At 42.1% G+C, this 16683-nt stretch overlaps 1 protein-coding gene across 1 annotated transcript; it reads left to right on the plus strand.

The window, feature by feature from the left end:
* Positions 1-29: 29 nt before the first annotated feature.
* On the plus strand, positions 30-16221 carry egln3 (egl-9 family hypoxia-inducible factor 3). The gene is made up of 6 exons (XM_085257105.1): positions 30-146; positions 804-1630; positions 13119-13238; positions 13569-13705; positions 13942-14015; positions 14125-16221. Exons 2-6 carry the CDS (start codon positions 836-838, stop codon positions 14166-14168), a joined length of 1170 nt encoding a protein of 389 aa, XP_085113231.1. The 5' UTR covers positions 30-146; positions 804-835; the 3' UTR covers positions 14169-16221.
* Positions 16222-16683: the final 462 nt, after the last annotated feature.

A 16683-nucleotide genomic window follows, 5' to 3' on the forward strand; every position in this document is an offset into this window, starting at 1 on the left:
TGCTTCGGTCATCCGAGGCAGCCTCTGTACTAGAATCTGCCGCAAGTCACGTACGTTCCGAGGTGACAGCAGATTATTCCACTGCGACTTTTTTGGGAGCAGTAACGGGATTCACACGGCTTTTTGACTGGGGGAAAAACCAGCAGGTACACTACCCCGACAGCTGTTTCCGAGAAAATGTTGTTTTTATTTTTTTAATGACAACGTAAAAAATACGACTTTACTCTCAGTTTGGCAGATACAAACGGTCTGGAGTCGGCCAAACAGCGCGGTGCTGGCAGAAATGCGCGTCAGATAGCTGTTTTAAGACATTCTGTGTATGTTTTGGAGGAACAGTCCGCCTATATTTTACTGAATAAGTTTAAAAGTACAACTTCGATAGACAGGCTATCCTGCCAAAAAGGTCACGGTAGACGGTGGAACAACCTAAAACATTATTATTATTATTATTATTATTATTATTATTATTATTATTATTATTATTATTATTATTATTATTAGACTTTCAAAAACTATCCTAACCCATTAAAGTACAATGCAACAAAAACTTCTGACCAAAACTTTCAAAATAAAAGCATTGTCGACAAATGATTTTGGATGGTTTTTGGATAGTGAAGGAAAGTCCTTTCCAGCATATATTCTTGTGATACTTTTTTTTTTTCAACTTTTTGATATATTTTTGTAATGGCTGTTTGTGTAGCTATTAAGGTGGCCTTTACTCTCACTCTTATTTTGGAAACCAGCTTGCTCATTTTCTGTCTTCCTGTTCTTTCCTGGGGGCTTTGTGCTTTCCTATAAAACAGTCAGCAGAGTGTAGAGCAGCTAAACAAGTCGGATGGGAACGCATGCAGACATGAGTCCTCTATCCAAGGTTGTGAATAAGGAAGAAATTAAAACTGACTCCCACAAACTTGTCAATGATGATGATAATGACCACAGACATGCAGATCAGCTGCTCCCCTGGAGGTTTAGCAGTGCTGACACTGGACCTGGAGACACTTTTGTGGGGGCCAAGGTAGAGCCCCAAGTTGGGACTGGTGTCAAAGCTGGATTTGATACAGGGTTCGATACTGGAGATGGCGTTACATTTGGGACCAGCAGCAACAGTGTTACAGTTGCAGACATGAAAGGTCAGATCCAAGAAAATGGGACTGGGGTTGAAGCTGGAATTGAAGCTGTGAGTGAACTCGGGAAAACAGTCAGAGATATAGCCAGGGCTGGGGCTGGGAAAAATAGGGCCGGGATCGTACCCTATGCTCTTCCCTGGAGCGCCCATCCCAGATCCAAAGACCGGAGGTACCGCAGCAGTCACAGACTGGTGCTCCACTACATCATCCCCAGCATGAACTCCTATGGCATGTGCATCATTGACAACTTCCTCGGGAGCAAAATTGGAGACCGGGTTCTGCAAGAGGTCCAAGAGCTGCACCACTCCGGGAAGATGCAGGACGGCAAGCTGGCCAGCAGAGGCCTGGACAACACTAGGAGTATTCGTGGAGACCAGATCGTTTGGGTGGAAGGAAACGAGCCAGGCTGCGAGAACATCGGCTACCTGCTGTCGAAGATGGACAAACTGGTCACCTACGCCGATGGGAAGTTGGGGAAGCACAAGATCAGAGGAAGGCACAAGGTTAGTAGCTGTCATACTCCGTCTACATCCCCATGCACCTCACTTACTTTATATCTGAAGGTGATTTTATTCCATAGGAATTCTGTTTTAGTGTTTCCTCAGGATCTTTGAATCTTTATTTTTATCAGTGATTTGTACATAACTGCCAATATTGTCAGGGGACCTATTTCTCAATAAACTCTTGATTACTTTGGAGTTTATGTGTACAGTCTGGGATGGACTACTGTGAGAGATTTCAAATGTTTTTCCTGACAGTAATTAAGAACATTTAGGAGGTTACAGTGCTTGAGTACACTTTTCTTGAATTATACTTCCAAATTATTTCAGAGTGTAACATTGTTCTTTTTACTACACTGCGTTTTTACAGCTTGTGGTAATCATAGGAAGTTTTTACACAGTGAACAATACAACATTTTATAATGCTGTAGATTAAACCAGCCATTTCAAACCTTTCCGTTGTCTTGTGAAAAGCAAAGAGCTGTTGGGCTCACATATCTCAGCAGGTCTGTGGAATCCTGATTTGTTTTTTTGGGGGTTTTTTTTTCCAGCTTAACGTCTCCCAGTATGTGTTCAAATAATCCAATATCTGACATAGAGTCAATCTTTATTTTTTGAGTCTCTGTAATCAAAGTGTGCAGCATTCAACACTCCACTGTAATTATAGCACCATAATCATAGTCTTGAGGCGACTGTTGTTGTGATTTGGCGCTGTATAAATAAAATTTAATTGAATACTAGAATTTAAAATTGCTGCAAATAATTAATTAAAGATGAACGATTTTAAGACATACCCGGTAATACACTTCAATTGTTTACGGGTTTAGTTTTATTGTTATTATTATTTATATATTTATTTATTTATTTTAATATTATTATCCTGTATGCTGCATGATAGTTTCCGTTGCAGCTGCTTTGTATTTTCCCTGCACGTGGTCAAGTACACGTTCACTGTTTACTTCCGTTAGGGAGGGGAGGAGGCAGTGAGCGCGAGGGCTACATGCAGCTCACGTAGTACTTAATGGCGACGGGCACGCCCAGCGCGTGGGCACGTTACCGAGCCACTGCTGCTCCTTTAACTTTAACTAACTCGCATTGTGGCAACTTTACTGCGTGATATTTTGTGTTGCTGACAACGAGGTGAATGATCTGTGTGGAGTTTGTGCTGCCGTGGTTTCTTGTTGTGGCACATTGTTTTTTTGTGTACCGCTTGTTTTGTGTGGGAATTCAAGTGAAAATGATTTGGCACGCGAATCGTCACGTGATGTAAGAGGAGGCCATAAAAGAGAAACGCAGTGGGGAAGTCACGAAGCCTCACCTCTCCCCCACACAGTGGACATCACATCCAGCACGTCTCTCACTCCTCGCACATTCACTCCCCGATCTCTACTGTAAAGCTAGAGGAATGCCACCGGAAGTAGGCCGGCATTCCTGTAAAATAAAGCTATAAAACTATCGTAACTCTCAAGAATCAATTGTCAATTCAGAGGAATTCGTCTTATTGAAGGCTAAATGTCGAATCAATATCAGAATTAGTGCATTTGATTTAAAAGTTAGCTTTGTGTTTTACAGTTAAGCATCATGACGAATTTCAATACAGTTGAATTTCATCAGAATGCTTAGTGTATATATAATGCGACAGATTAGTTTGAACTATTGCTGAGCTTAGAATATTTAGCATTTTACGTGACAAATCACTTGTACAAAAATGATTTGTTAAAATGTCTTTTGATCATATTATTGATTAGTTTTCAGCAATTAATGAGAAATGCTCTATAGCAGCCTGTTTAGTCTCATACTGAAATATTTTAGTCCCACGCTGAAGGTTTATTCTTTCAGATATATTATTTTATTTTTTCTGGAACTGATGTTCCAGACACCCTTGTAATAACTAGCAATCCCCTCGACCACCGTTAAAAATTAAACACACCAAGAGGCAAAAGGTTTGTCAGGCAGTGCGACACTTATTGTGAAATCCGTTACCGGATGTGGTGTACTTGTACAGTCGCTTGATCGCCTGTGTCGTGGGCAGAATGATAAACGCGAGCGGAGAAACGCAGGACTTCAGAGGTATTCCGTGAACTCTGTCAGCTCGGTGCTTGACTGTTGGAATTCAGCAGGGCTGAATTCAGACCGTCACAGAAACAGAGCTGACGGCGAAACGGGCTTCCCTCTCTCTGTTTGTCGATTCAATCATTTTACAGCCAAAACTTTGAACCTGCGACTCGTTTCTTTTTGTACGTTTTTTTAAACTTCCAAGATTACCTCAACAGTTAAAATGCCTTTCATTGAACACTTATCGGACACGGAATTGGAGCGTTTGGCTCTTGAGCAGGTCGTCCCGGCCCTGCAGGAATACGGCTTCTACTACGTGGACGGACTCCTCGGCGAGCTGGCCGGGGGCGCGGTGTTGGATCAGGTGAAAGACATGCACCGCTCTGGAGTTCTGCAGGACGGCCGGCTGGCCGGATCCGTCCCGGCAGTCCACCGGAGGAGCATCCGTGGAGACAAGATCGCCTGGGTGAGCGGATCGGAACGCGGCTGCGAGGCCATCAACTTCTTGCTCAACCTGATCGATAAGCTGATCTCCTTTTGCTCCGGGAGGCTGGGAAACAAAGCGATTCGGGAAAGATCCCAGGTAAGCGAAACCGCCTGGTGGCACGATCCTGGTTTACAGCCATCGTGACGATTCAGAAAAACAAGCTAATAAAGGGCCAAAATGTGCCAGTATTTGATCGGGAGCGACCAAACAGGAGACGCAGAGGACCAGAGCTGACAAAACTGAGGAAAGCAAAATACGAACCGATCTTTAAACACGATCAGACCTGCTTACATGTGTAGTTTGTCGTCGAATGTTTGAAAACCAAAAAGCCCAAATAAAGCACATCATGAGTAGTTTATTCAGAGTTAAAGTGAGTAAAACCCCGAAATAAGCATCATAAGATATGTACTTTTTAAAAGGGTACACTGTTTAAAGCCGACTTTAGTAAACTCATTTTAGTTAAGTAACAAATTCTTTAACTGTTTTTTATATAATTTATTTGTGATGTAGACCGTAAAGACTTTATAACTTGCTTCGTGTAGTTTTCACCATCAACAAACTCCAGTCAGCAGTTAAAAATAAACTTCGTGTGTCTGGAACTCACAGGTTAAAATAAAAACGGAGATGTCACTCCCCACTGTCAGTAGTGGCATTGTGCTGAAGCTGTGCGCTGGTTTGGACTCCAGCTGGTTATAAGTGATGCTGAGATCAGGAGATGCTGTTTATCTCAGGCCTTCCTTCTTTCATTTAACAGCTTGGCTCATCACACACTCCTCACATGCTCTCCTCCTCTAGCTGCTCAGTGGAAAGGTGCATCATGCGTAGAAGTAAACACACCAAAGCTCTTGCACAAAAACATGGCATGCTGTGACAGTGGTTTTAATATTGGTATTTATTACAGCGAATTGTTAGTTGTGAAAAAGGCAGATGTGAGCTCAAGTGGACTCTACATAACTTAATCACTAGGCACTGACTGGAGCTCTGCTTTATTTCCTCTATCCTTTTCTTTCTTTCTGTTGTGCTTGGACGTTCTTCTTTTTCTCAGTAACTTGTTGGCCTTTTGGCAGTATTTCAGTAACTGACCAATTCTGGGCCCTGAGCCAGTGTTTCAGAAACCAGAACAAGGTGCAGGAAGAGCAGGGAATTTACGACATCAGGTCAGGTCCTCTGGGTGTTCTCCGCTGCTGTGATGATTAATGGCGTGAAGATTACGGTTCCGTCGTAGGAGTACCATTCTCAGCTTTTACATGTATCGTCTCTACCTATTAACCTGAACAGAAACCTGTGGGCATTGACCCAGAATGAGCCTCCACATAATAATAACAATATTGTATTTACTAGCAGTATATAAACTGCTGAATTGACATGCAGTACAATGCAGTTCAAAGTAGATCTAAAGTTCTATTAATGTGTTAAAAACTTTAACTCTACAACTCTCAGACAGATAATGAACAGCAGTATTGTAGGAATAATAATGCAAGTTGTGAAGACTGAAGGCTGAAACTAAGGCACCCTTAAGTGAGATGGTGTAGATACAACGCACTGTTTCGTGTGCACAGCAGCTAGAGAAAATCTTTATTTTATCTAATTTGTTTTACTTTTACTGGAGAACTTTTAGATTTTGTGATGTACTTGGCACATGTAAAAACAACGTTATTAAGCTGTGTCCTTTAGCTAACAGTAGTGTTACAATTAGTCAGTAAACAGTTAGTGTAGTTTGTGTGACTAATGTCATTTCACTTTGGCACAGTATAATAAAATATCCAAGGGCCTACATTAAATGGATTATTTTATTATAGGATGTATATTTTTCATACATTTCCATAAAAATGGCCGGAGGTGGAATTTAACTGATCAAAATACATTTACTTAGGAACAGTTGTGATATTTTGATACCATGGTAGCATTTACAGGATATTGTTTTATAGTGATATTATACAGGAAAACTGTTACTCAATAAGGCCCATTTACTAGTTGTTTTTCTCTTTCTCTGTGACCCAAGAATTAATGTGTAAGAATCACAGGCTGGTACCAAGGTCGAAAATACCACAGAGATCACTTCCTTATTCCCATCCTCCCTTCTTTATCTCCTAGAAAAGAGCTTGTTAAAGGCCAGGTGGTTTGTTTCAGAATTCACTAATGAAAGAACTCTGTATTCTATGTCTAGGAGTGTATTTTGCTGGGATAATCATAAATTGTAGCTGAACTGATAAACTATATAAAGGATACTTCTTTGCTCAGCGGGCAGGAAGACGTTTCCTTATTTGGTCTGTACCGGTCTGAACTGAGAATCTGCGCCAGGATCCTGTTTGTGGACTTCAGCTCTGCCTTCAACACCATCCTTCCAGACCATCTCTGAGACAAGCTTTCCCAGATGAATGTGCCTGACCCCATCTGCCGGTGGATCACTGACTTCCTGACGGACAGGAAGCAGCATGTGAGGCTGGGAAAGAATGTCTCGGACTCCCGGACCATCAGCACCGGCTCCCCTCAGGGCTGTGTTCTTTCTCCTCTGCTCTTCTCCCTGTACACCAACTGCTGCACCTCCACCCACCAGTCTGTCAAGCTAATCAAGTTTGCAGATGACACCACCGTTATTGGACTCATCTCGGACGGGGATGAGTCTGCCTACAGGAGGGAGGTTGAACGTCTGGTGTCCTGGTGCAGCCACAACAACCTGGTGCTGAATGCCCAGAAGACAGTGGAGATTATTGTGGACTTCAGGAAGCACACAGCCCCACTCCCCCCCATCATCCTGACTGACACCCCCATCACCTCTGTGGACTCATTCCGCTTCCTGGGTACCACCATCACCCAGGACCTGAAGTGGGAGCCCACCATCACCTCCGTCATTAAGAAAGCCCAGCAGAGGATGTACTTCCTGAGGGAGCTGAAGAAATTCAACCTGCCAACACGGACGATGATGCAGTTCTACACTGCAATCATCGAGTCCATCCTCACCCCCTCCATCACCGTGTGGTACGCTGGAGCCACTATCAGGGACAAACAGAGACTGCAGCGTGTTGTGCGCTCTGCTGAGAAGGTGATTGGCTGCAGACTCCCATCTTTGCAGGACCTGTACACCTCCAGGACATTGCGGCGTGCAGCTCGGATCTCAGCTGACCCTTCTCACCCTGGACACAGTCTGTTTGACCTGCTCCCCTCGGGCAGGAGGCTCCGGTCCATTCGCACCAGAACCTCTCGCCATAAGAACAGTTTCTTCCCCTCTGCTGTTGGACACATGAACAATAACCGTATGACTGTTCCCACCACTAACACATGACCCTACGCTGTGTTCACTGCATCATTCCATGATTGGCACTGATCACCACCTGCACTCATGTATATATCTTTCAACGTAGCACTCTTAATTCTTATTCTCATGTATATATCTCATGTATAGCTCATGGACATATCTTTCTACGTAGCACTTTTAATTCTTATCCCTACTTTTATTTTTTCATGTCTATTTAAGTGCTATTTATGACACTATGTTTGCACTGAAGCACCGCAGCAATTTCCTAATGTTGTAAACCTGCTCAACATTTGGCAATAAACCCCTTTCTGATTCTGATTCTGATTCTGCTGACACACGAACCTTTTTCCTCTATATAAACTGTTGTCTGATGAATAAACCTTTGAGTTGATTTTGGGAAAGCAACCTGAAGCAGTCTGTGTTTCCTTGTTCTCCCAAGCTACTCCCGGCGCTGTAACTAACCTGCTGAACGGCATACCTGAGTGTTACTTTGAATAATTTTGAATCTCATAGGGTAAAGACAAAACTCTGCTTATAGGTGCCCACGCCTCGGAGGAAACCCGATCCACGGAGAAACCCGGGACGGAGATTTCTTTCACTTATCTTCAAGGACATTTTGTTGCTGATACTTGCTTTAAATATAGGTAGCAAATATTTAGGAATCGGTTTAAATTTTTCTATAGTTGAGGGACTGGTAGAAAACAGCTCATGCATTAAGCTGGTGCTCCAGACTCCAGTTTCTCTTCCCTTTTCTCGCACATTGATGAATTTGTCCCAGAGGGTCATCAGCAGTGGAAAACCTCTATCCCATCACCTCTCCTCTGAAGCACCAAAGAAGTTTTGCATCAGTGGGTTTCTCAGTCTCCCCTCACTCTAGACATTTGCAGTCCTAAGACAAATTAAGACGATAGTATTCATTACCTATAACACTGCCACAGTCTGTGTAAGATTAAATTAAAAATTTAAGCTACTTTTTGTTTTAAAGGCTTTTAGACTGCTGGACCTGAGCCACAATAAGTAACGACTCGCGTCACAAATGTAACTTAATTTGAAATTCAGTAATTTTAACATCGGTACTGCTCGATCGGCGAGTGAAATGTGCTTACATCTAAAAGAGAATTCTTTGACCACTTTGCTTGGACTGTCCAAACCACCAATCCACAATGAATCTTGGGATCTCCTTGATTCATCCCGCAAAAAAGACATTTATGAGCTGCATTTTAAGAAAAATTTGAAGGGTTTGTCATCTCGTAACATAATTTCACGTCTATAGTCACAGCAAGCCTAGCAAACCCCATGACCACCTGTATGGTGTCCCAATCAGTGTGGGCATCTTCCTAATATAAAAATCCAGGTGGATGTGTCATAAACATATTCCCCCTACTCAGAGTTTTATGAAAGTGGAAACCAGCCATTGAGGCCAAAATCAATTTTTGTACTAGGATATGCTTTTAATGCTCAACATGGGAGTCTATGGGCATTGACTCCTTTTTAGTACCAGCCCCAAGTGGCACTTAGAGGAACTCCAAGACTGAGACTGCATTTTATTAAAATACCTCAATGTCATTTGGATCTGATTTGCAAAAATTCACATTTTGTTTTGTTGTTGTTGTTGTTTGACATTTCTAAAAATCTAATTGAATATATCTAAGAGATTTGAGACTTTACATTTTGGTTATAGGAGAGCAGAAAAACTGAAACTCAACAGAAAGGGGGAGATCTAGTCAGTCACTTACAGATATTCTATTTTACACAGATGGAAAAATATGTTAGATAAATGATATCAAAAGCCTGCAACAACTAGTCAGCTAATTTATTGAAATAACAACATCAAGTCAGTGTTTGATGGATGCCAGACTGTGTCTGTGTCCTTTTCTCTGAGATCAGCATCACTTGGGCTCGAATGACCCCGACCTTAACTTTAAAACTAAGCCTAACTCTCAAAAAGTTCTTGTTAAAGTTTTAAATCCCAAAGCAAGGAGCGACCAAACTGTCTTAAATTTTTCAAAAATGTCCCTATAAAGACATTGTTCCTCGGAAAGTCAGACACAGCAGAACAGATACACGCCCATTCGTGTGAGTGGGCGTGAAGGTATGCGCGTGTAGCAGTGGACATTCTCACGTACACATTCAATTCTTCCTTCACTCCTCCTCAGCACACACTAAAGCTCACTCACTCACATACAGTATCCTCATTACACACACACACACACACACACACACACACACACACACACACACACACATTCACGTGCTGCAGTGTACAGTAAGCTCTTATCACATGTTTGTGTGTGTACGTGTTATCAGATAGAACTTCTTGTGAAAACGGGTCAGCCTGGTTACAACACACACACACACACACACACACACACACACACACACACACACACACACACACACACACACGTGGAGATGATGCAGGAGAATAAACAGCAGGATTTGTCTTTTGTGTGGAGGACACAAAACACCTTTAATAATAGTTTGAAATACAATTCTGATTATGATACAAGCAGCTGGACATAATTAAAAATCAAAGATTGCACCCAAAGTAGTAGACAAACCCAACTCCAAGCATTGCTTGACACCAGTCTGTTAGGTGGTTGAAGCCAAACAGTCTAGCTCCAGTATCTGTGAGGCATTAAAAAGGTCTTAAAACCTCTTGGACTGGGTTTGCTAAAAGTTGCAGAATCACTGCTGCTGGATGTCGGTGGCGCTGCAGACGCGCTGTAGCCTCACGCGCCACACGTAGCTTTGTCATTAAACCATCAGCTGGCTGGAAACCTGCCAAACAACCGCACAGACATCACCACACCTGCACAACATCTCCCCGTGCCCCTCTCCTCCCCCCTCTCTGCATCTCCCTCTGCTAGAGAGATAAGATAAAGTTGAATTAAAAAACAGTTCTAAGGCGTTTTGTTTTCAGCCCTTTTCCTCTCACAGTGTATCATTTCATCTCCGCTCAGCCCCCCTCCTGTGTCACTGCGCTTTTTTTTTTTTTCTCATTCTACAGGAACTCACTTGTACGATGACAGTAATGATGATGAAGCCTGTATGTGTGTGTGTACGTGCCCTAGTGGTGGCGTGTAAACAAACTTGCGTGATTTCTCCACTTCCCCTCAGAGCGAGCCTGTGGAGCAGGTCAGCCGCTCGTTATCAGCGCTAGGGGTTTGTCGTCACTGGCAGCCAGGGAGGCCTGAAACTACGTGCACGTTTGGAGTCCCTCGCACACACTGACGGGGGCTTGACTTCTGCACCCACCCACCATCCCGATCCCCTTCTCATGAAAAGCAATAGAGAGGGGCGTTTCACAGCGAGAGCGCCCAAAAGGGAAGGGATGTGGCGTCTACATGGTTGCATGCGACGGGTGTATAAACACAGACATCAGGTGGTACATGTTGATGTCGGTAAGGTTACTAAAGGTGTGCTGCTGTTGTCGTTGATGTATCGAGGGAATGGTCTATTGGATCTGGGGTTAATCTGCACTGTGACCTTCCTGTATAAACTGGCATGTGTGTTGATAATCGTAAAGGAAAGGAAGTGAACAGGATGTTCGCTTCCATGAGATTCTATGGAGCGTGCAAAGGTGTAGAAGGCCTTTGCACGCATGTGTTTGACAATAAGGGGGGTTCACAATGAAATCCCATCAGAGAAAAGGGGCAAGCACGTTGACAGCGTGACTGCTACCGTGACTTTGCCTCTATAATTTTCTGCTATCGAGGTTCCGCGAATAAATGCAAATCACGCTCATGTCTTGGACGTGCGTACATTGAGCTACAGGCATTGGTCGAGGGGCTTGCGTGCAGTCTGTGTGTAATCATCGGGGTGAGGTGACGACGTTGACGTCAGAGAGATGGTAACGATAACACGCTTTGACATAAATCAGTGCTGCTGATGTTTGTTTTGGCGCGTTTAAGGAACATGTGTTTTTAACAAGCATCAATCTTCTCTAACGTCATTTTCCTTTTCTTTTTTTCTTTCATTTGTAAAGTAGGGTCCACATTCTGGAAAAAATGATTGATTTTTCAGTGCCAAATGATGAAACATGGAAACTTGCACAAAACTTTAATAAATTGTCTTTTAATATTTTTTTCTGTTTTGGAAAAAATTAAAGGGGCAGGTGTGTTTTACTGCAAGCCCAAGTAAATAATAATATCAGTCTGTGAAATGCTAGATGTAGGTGTTTAGCTGCAGTGGGCAGTCTGAGCAGATCTAACCTGAGTAGCACAGAATCAGCTGTTTGTGACCACTGGGTTTTGTTTCATCGGCAAGGATCACAGTTTGTGCTTTGTTTTCTGTGGACTCTGAGACACAGTCTCACGTCTCACAGTCTCGTCTCTTACTCTGAGCTTATCAGACACTTCCTGCTGGGGTTATGAGGTCGCAGCGCTGCAGGGAGGGGATGCAGGGAACCCCCCCCCCCCCCCCCCCCCCCTAGCTCCCACCTCCCATGTCCTGTTTGGAAAAGGTTTCCATTTTAACTGAAATGAACTCGTTTTCTGTGAATATTTATTGTATTTTTATTTATTGCTTCGAGGAAGCAATTAATTATGAGGACTCTGTAGTCAAAGCACTGGTTTGTAAGAACTGGTATTCTAGTTTTAGTATTTCTTTCATTTTAAACATGTAAAAAGAAATGGCTCATTTTCAAAAAATAGTGGAACAAATAGATGATGGGGCCAAAATCTCAGTGACGTCAGGATTCCTGGTTGTGTTGGGAAATCTGTCGGTCTTTGCAAAACTATTATGGCCTCTTATCAATACTGTAACCACAAGTGCGGCTGTTCCAATTTCCTCCCAATACTGACTGGCAGCACGTACGCACACACACACACATATGTACACATACACGTGTACGTGCGACTCGGTGTGTAGGCATGCAACCACAACAAGCACATCTGGACACGAGAAATATTAGTAAATAACCACCACACACACACCTACATTGGTGCGCACACACATAGAGGAAGTATGTGTAATTGTGTCAGCATAACTGATTTTCAACGCGCCAGCTTTTATTTCGAAGATTATATCAGCCACTGTACTCGTTCAGCATTACTTGTTTTTATATTATGTTATTATATTTCCAAAACAAGCCATAGGAAATGATCATCTTATTACATCAGATTGTGCTAAACTAAAAGAACAGTCTAGTACATTTTTATTTCCTGTTATCTCTGTTAACACTACAATTTTATTCCTGATATTTTAGTATTTTTACTATTCATCAGTTCCTTCCATTATACTCCAGTTTCAGAACTTCACTTCTTTTCTTTTCTCTCTTGATTCATGTGTTGATGGTTTGATTTGTAAAACTTTGGAAAAACGTGAGCAGCAGTTGTGACAGCTCACAAGTTTACAAAGCCTCAGTTAAATTCTACTGATGAGAACCACAATTATGAATAATTACAATATCAGTGGTAACAAAAATAAAAAGTAACCAAGTAATAACTAATCAATTCTGTTTATATGTGCTGTTTTCCATTATGTTTCGTAAATAAATCTGTGAAGCAAAAACTTTATTTATCTGTGTAATGTAGTCAAATATGAGACACATGAGGAAAAAAATAGCAGTTAATGTTAGCACTTTCTATGATGTCCGAGCTCGTGGTGAAGTGCATTTAAAGCAGCAGGGTTTTGTGGTAGTAGTGACACAGGAGTGCTCTAATTATTTCTGCTTGTGCGTGTCTGTTTAGGCTATGGTGGCGTGTTACCCAGGAAATGGGGCGGGTTATGTCAAGCACGTGGACAATCCCAACTGTGATGGACGCTGCATCACCTGCATCTACTACCTCAACAAGAACTGGAATGCCAAGGTGCTTATTACACTTTGTTCATTTATTCATTTATCGAACCCTCTTTTCAGTTTTTCGTGTTTGATCACCATCTCGAATCTTTTTTATGATTTCAAGTCTGATTGTGAGCTGAGTGAATAGTGAAGTTTCTGACTTTGATCTCTGATGATATCAGTATGAAATGTTTTTTTGCTTCCTTTGACTTGATAAAATCAGAGGAAGTGATCGCGACTGATTAGAATTAAGATGTGAATATTTGCACATTATTGGTTTCTGTCTGGGGACAGGAGTGAATAGAAATGAGAGAAAAAGAACTTTCACTAAATTGTCTTTCCTGCTGTTGTTTATCAGGAGCATGGCGGCATCCTCAGGATCTTTCCAGAAGGGAAGTCGTACGTGGCAGACATCAAGCCACTTTTTGATAGGCTGCTCTTCTTTTGGTCAGACCGCAGGAACCCACATGAAGTGCAGCCTTCCTATACCACCAGGTAACCCGCCAACCAACCCATCAGTACCCCAATTCATGAGGCAGCTTCTCCTGTAACTACTACAGACATGATGACTTGGACCATCTGCCTTTGTTGGCATTTGTTAGATGTGTTGTAATTTTCCTTAAAACATGGCAAATTAATTAGCAAAAACGTAACCCTTATTAACACACACTGGTCGTTACAGACAGCAATGGCAACCACTGAAGACACTGTTCTTGCCGTTTGTGTTTCAGGTACGCCATCACAGTTTGGTATTTCGACTCTGAGGAGCGAGCCGAGGCCAAGAGACGCTTCAGAGACCTCACAGGTACAAACGAACCCCGGACAAAGCGCAGTTTATTTCCACAGCAAATGCTTTCAAATTATATCTTGAGACAGAATTTCATTTCTGAATGTCTTTGTTTTTTCTGTTTCAGCATCAAAGGCGCAGCAGGGCGGTAGCTCCAGCAGCTCCAGCTGATCACGAGGAGGTGTCACCACCTAGTGTTCAACCTCCAAACCGCAGGAGAGGGCGGCAGGGTTCCTTCTGGTCGTCGAAGCTTCTGGAAAAGCTGAAAGAAAAGTTGAAAAACAAACAAACAAAAAAAAGTTTTCACCCTGTCCTGATCTAAGGACGGGCGTTTCTGACCTGCCTGCATTTCTGCTGCTGCTCCTGCTGCTGCTATAACCCGAGGCACTTTGGGCGACCTGCAGCTGTTCTGGACATTCCCTGCTTTTCATGATGTTTCTGCAATACGCAGCTGATTTCGTCTGAGTGGAGAGAAAAAACTGTACACTGTACTTTTTTTTTTTTTGGTAAATTTTCTTTTAAAGCCTCGCCTTCAGATGAGAGGAGGAGGAGAGTTTGCCGACAGCTTTCGGGGTTTACAGAGAGACATGATGTTTTTAAACCACTGTGACGGAAGTTTCACACTTAAATGTGTGCTTAAGAAGGAGGAGCACAGAACTGTTGCTTAAACTACAGAAGAAGAAGAAAAATTGTTTACCAGTAGATGATGCCTCGATATCCACCGACCAATGAGGGCTGAACTTGAAAAAGATGAAAATACATGTTTCAAATTTGAGATCTTATTAGGAGAAACTTTTGAAAAAACTTTGTATATTTTATTGTGAACAACCAAAAGGAAAAAAAGAGCTTGCTAGATTGAAATACTGAGTCATTAAGGATTTCTTTTATTTAAAAAAACTCCATTAGCATTAAGTCAATTATTTATTTTAAATTCAACAAATTTATTAAATCACTAATAGTTTTATTACCCTAGAACTTAGATGTAAATGTTTCCACTTAATATATCATACAGTGCATCGCTGGAGTGCCAATTTTGGGAAGAGCACTTTGCCGCGATGATATAAAACGTTTGTGGAAAATAGCTGTGTCATCTAATCCAGAAAAGTAAAACGAATAGTTTAATCGGTTACTTTTCCAAATTCCTTGTAGCTTCAACCAAGCTTCCAATTGGGAACTAGCGTGTGCTGCAAATCACCTTCTAGTAAATGGTTTTGTAGGTTCAGCTAAGCTGCTGGCCTCGGACAAAATGCTCTTAAAGGGGACCCATTCTGCTCATTCTCACTCCGTATTTTTATTCTTGAACTCTTAAATGAGCAACGTCGTACGATTCACAGTTCAAAATAATGCCTACTTACCGTATCCTGCTTAGTTCATGAAAATGATTTCCTTCCTTGACATAGTGAATAACATAAAATATGTTCGTGTGATAGAAAAGAAGGAAAAGCAAAAAGGTCCCCTTTAAGGTCAAGTTTGCATTTAATGGGAATGAATTGTTCATTGAAGTTTACCATATGATCTCTTATATTGCACTACCTTCCATCATCATATGTGAAAGGTTTTACTTTCCAACACAATTCTACTGAGATTTGATAAATGACGTATTTTTTATAGTAAAATGTGTTAAATATCCACAATTGCAGATTTGTTTTTCATACCCTTCTCGGAATGCTTCTGTGTATTAGTGAACTTTGTTGGCTGAGAAATAGAAAAACCTTTCACTTTAAGTGTGATTCACAAATAGTCTTCCGTAAATTATTTTGACAAAACGCTCCATTTACTCCGGTCCCCGTGAGTTCGGTCCCTGAATCGAAAAACGGATGTCTGTGTCTGGTGCAAGCGCCGTCCTCTGCTGACGGAGAAGGACGATGAGGAGACAGATTCCACTGATACAGCAGATTTGACGGGAGCGTGTGAAGCAGCTGTCAAAGAGACTGTACATATGAGAGGATGAATAATTGATGTTCCGTTCAAACAGCCCTTCTGAGACATTATTGCGCTCGAGTCGCTGTCCTGAAACAATAACGCTCACCGCCAACTTACACCACCTTTAAAACTGATCTGTCATCTTCATTGCAGCGGGAGTGGGACAACCCCCCCCCCCACTTGGGCTCTCTGCTGGTATTACTGCATTCTTTGGTGGAAGAGTTAAGTCTTGTACACAATCCGAATGTTCTGTAAACATGATATTTACAAATGTGTTGAATACAACTTCGGTTTAAAAAAACAGACTGTGGTGTTTGACTTTATTTATGGCTTTATGGTTTATTTAACCATTCACATCACCGGTACAGCTGAGCAATTAGTGGTTTTATTTACAAGTAAAATAAGTGGTTCAATTATGAACTCTTATATAAATTCAAGGGCTGCTCCAGTGCAATTCACTGATCAGGTATAACATGAGCACTGACAGGTGAAGTGAATAACACTGACATTTCTTCATGATAGCAACTGTTAGTGAGTGGGCTATATCAGCGAACAAGTGAACATGTAGGTCCCAACGTTGATGTGTTAGAAGCAGGAAAAATGGGCCAAATTGGGATGTGACTAGATGGGTTAGAGCATCTCCAAAACTGCAGTTCTTGTGGGAGTTTCCTGGTCTGCAGTGGTCAGTATCTATTAAAATGGTCCAAGGAAGAAAGAGTGGTGAGCCAGTGACAGGGTCATCACTGGCCAAGTCTCACTGATG

The sequence above is a fragment of the Mchenga conophoros genome, linkage group LG19 (genome assembly GCF_057382185.1).
Source record: "Mchenga conophoros isolate Kocher_MC1m ecotype Shallow Benthic linkage group LG19, M_conophoros_male_GT1.1, whole genome shotgun sequence".
Taxonomy (NCBI): domain Eukaryota; kingdom Metazoa; phylum Chordata; class Actinopteri; order Cichliformes; family Cichlidae; genus Mchenga; species Mchenga conophoros.

What these genes read in the sequence shown, in the direction of transcription:
- egln3 (XM_085257105.1), top strand. Translation starts at nt 836, where the DNA reads ATGGGAACGCATGCAGACATGAGTCCTCTATCCAAGGTTGTGAATAAG. An exon ending in CAGCCTTCCTATACCACCAG is followed by an intron (nt 13,706 to 13,941) that starts GTAACCCGCCAA and finishes TTTGTGTTTCAG; the next exon opens with GTACGCCATCACAGTTTGGT. An exon ending in ACGCTTCAGAGACCTCACAG is followed by an intron (nt 14,016 to 14,124) that starts GTACAAACGAAC and finishes TTTCTGTTTCAG; the next exon opens with CATCAAAGGCGCAGCAGGGC.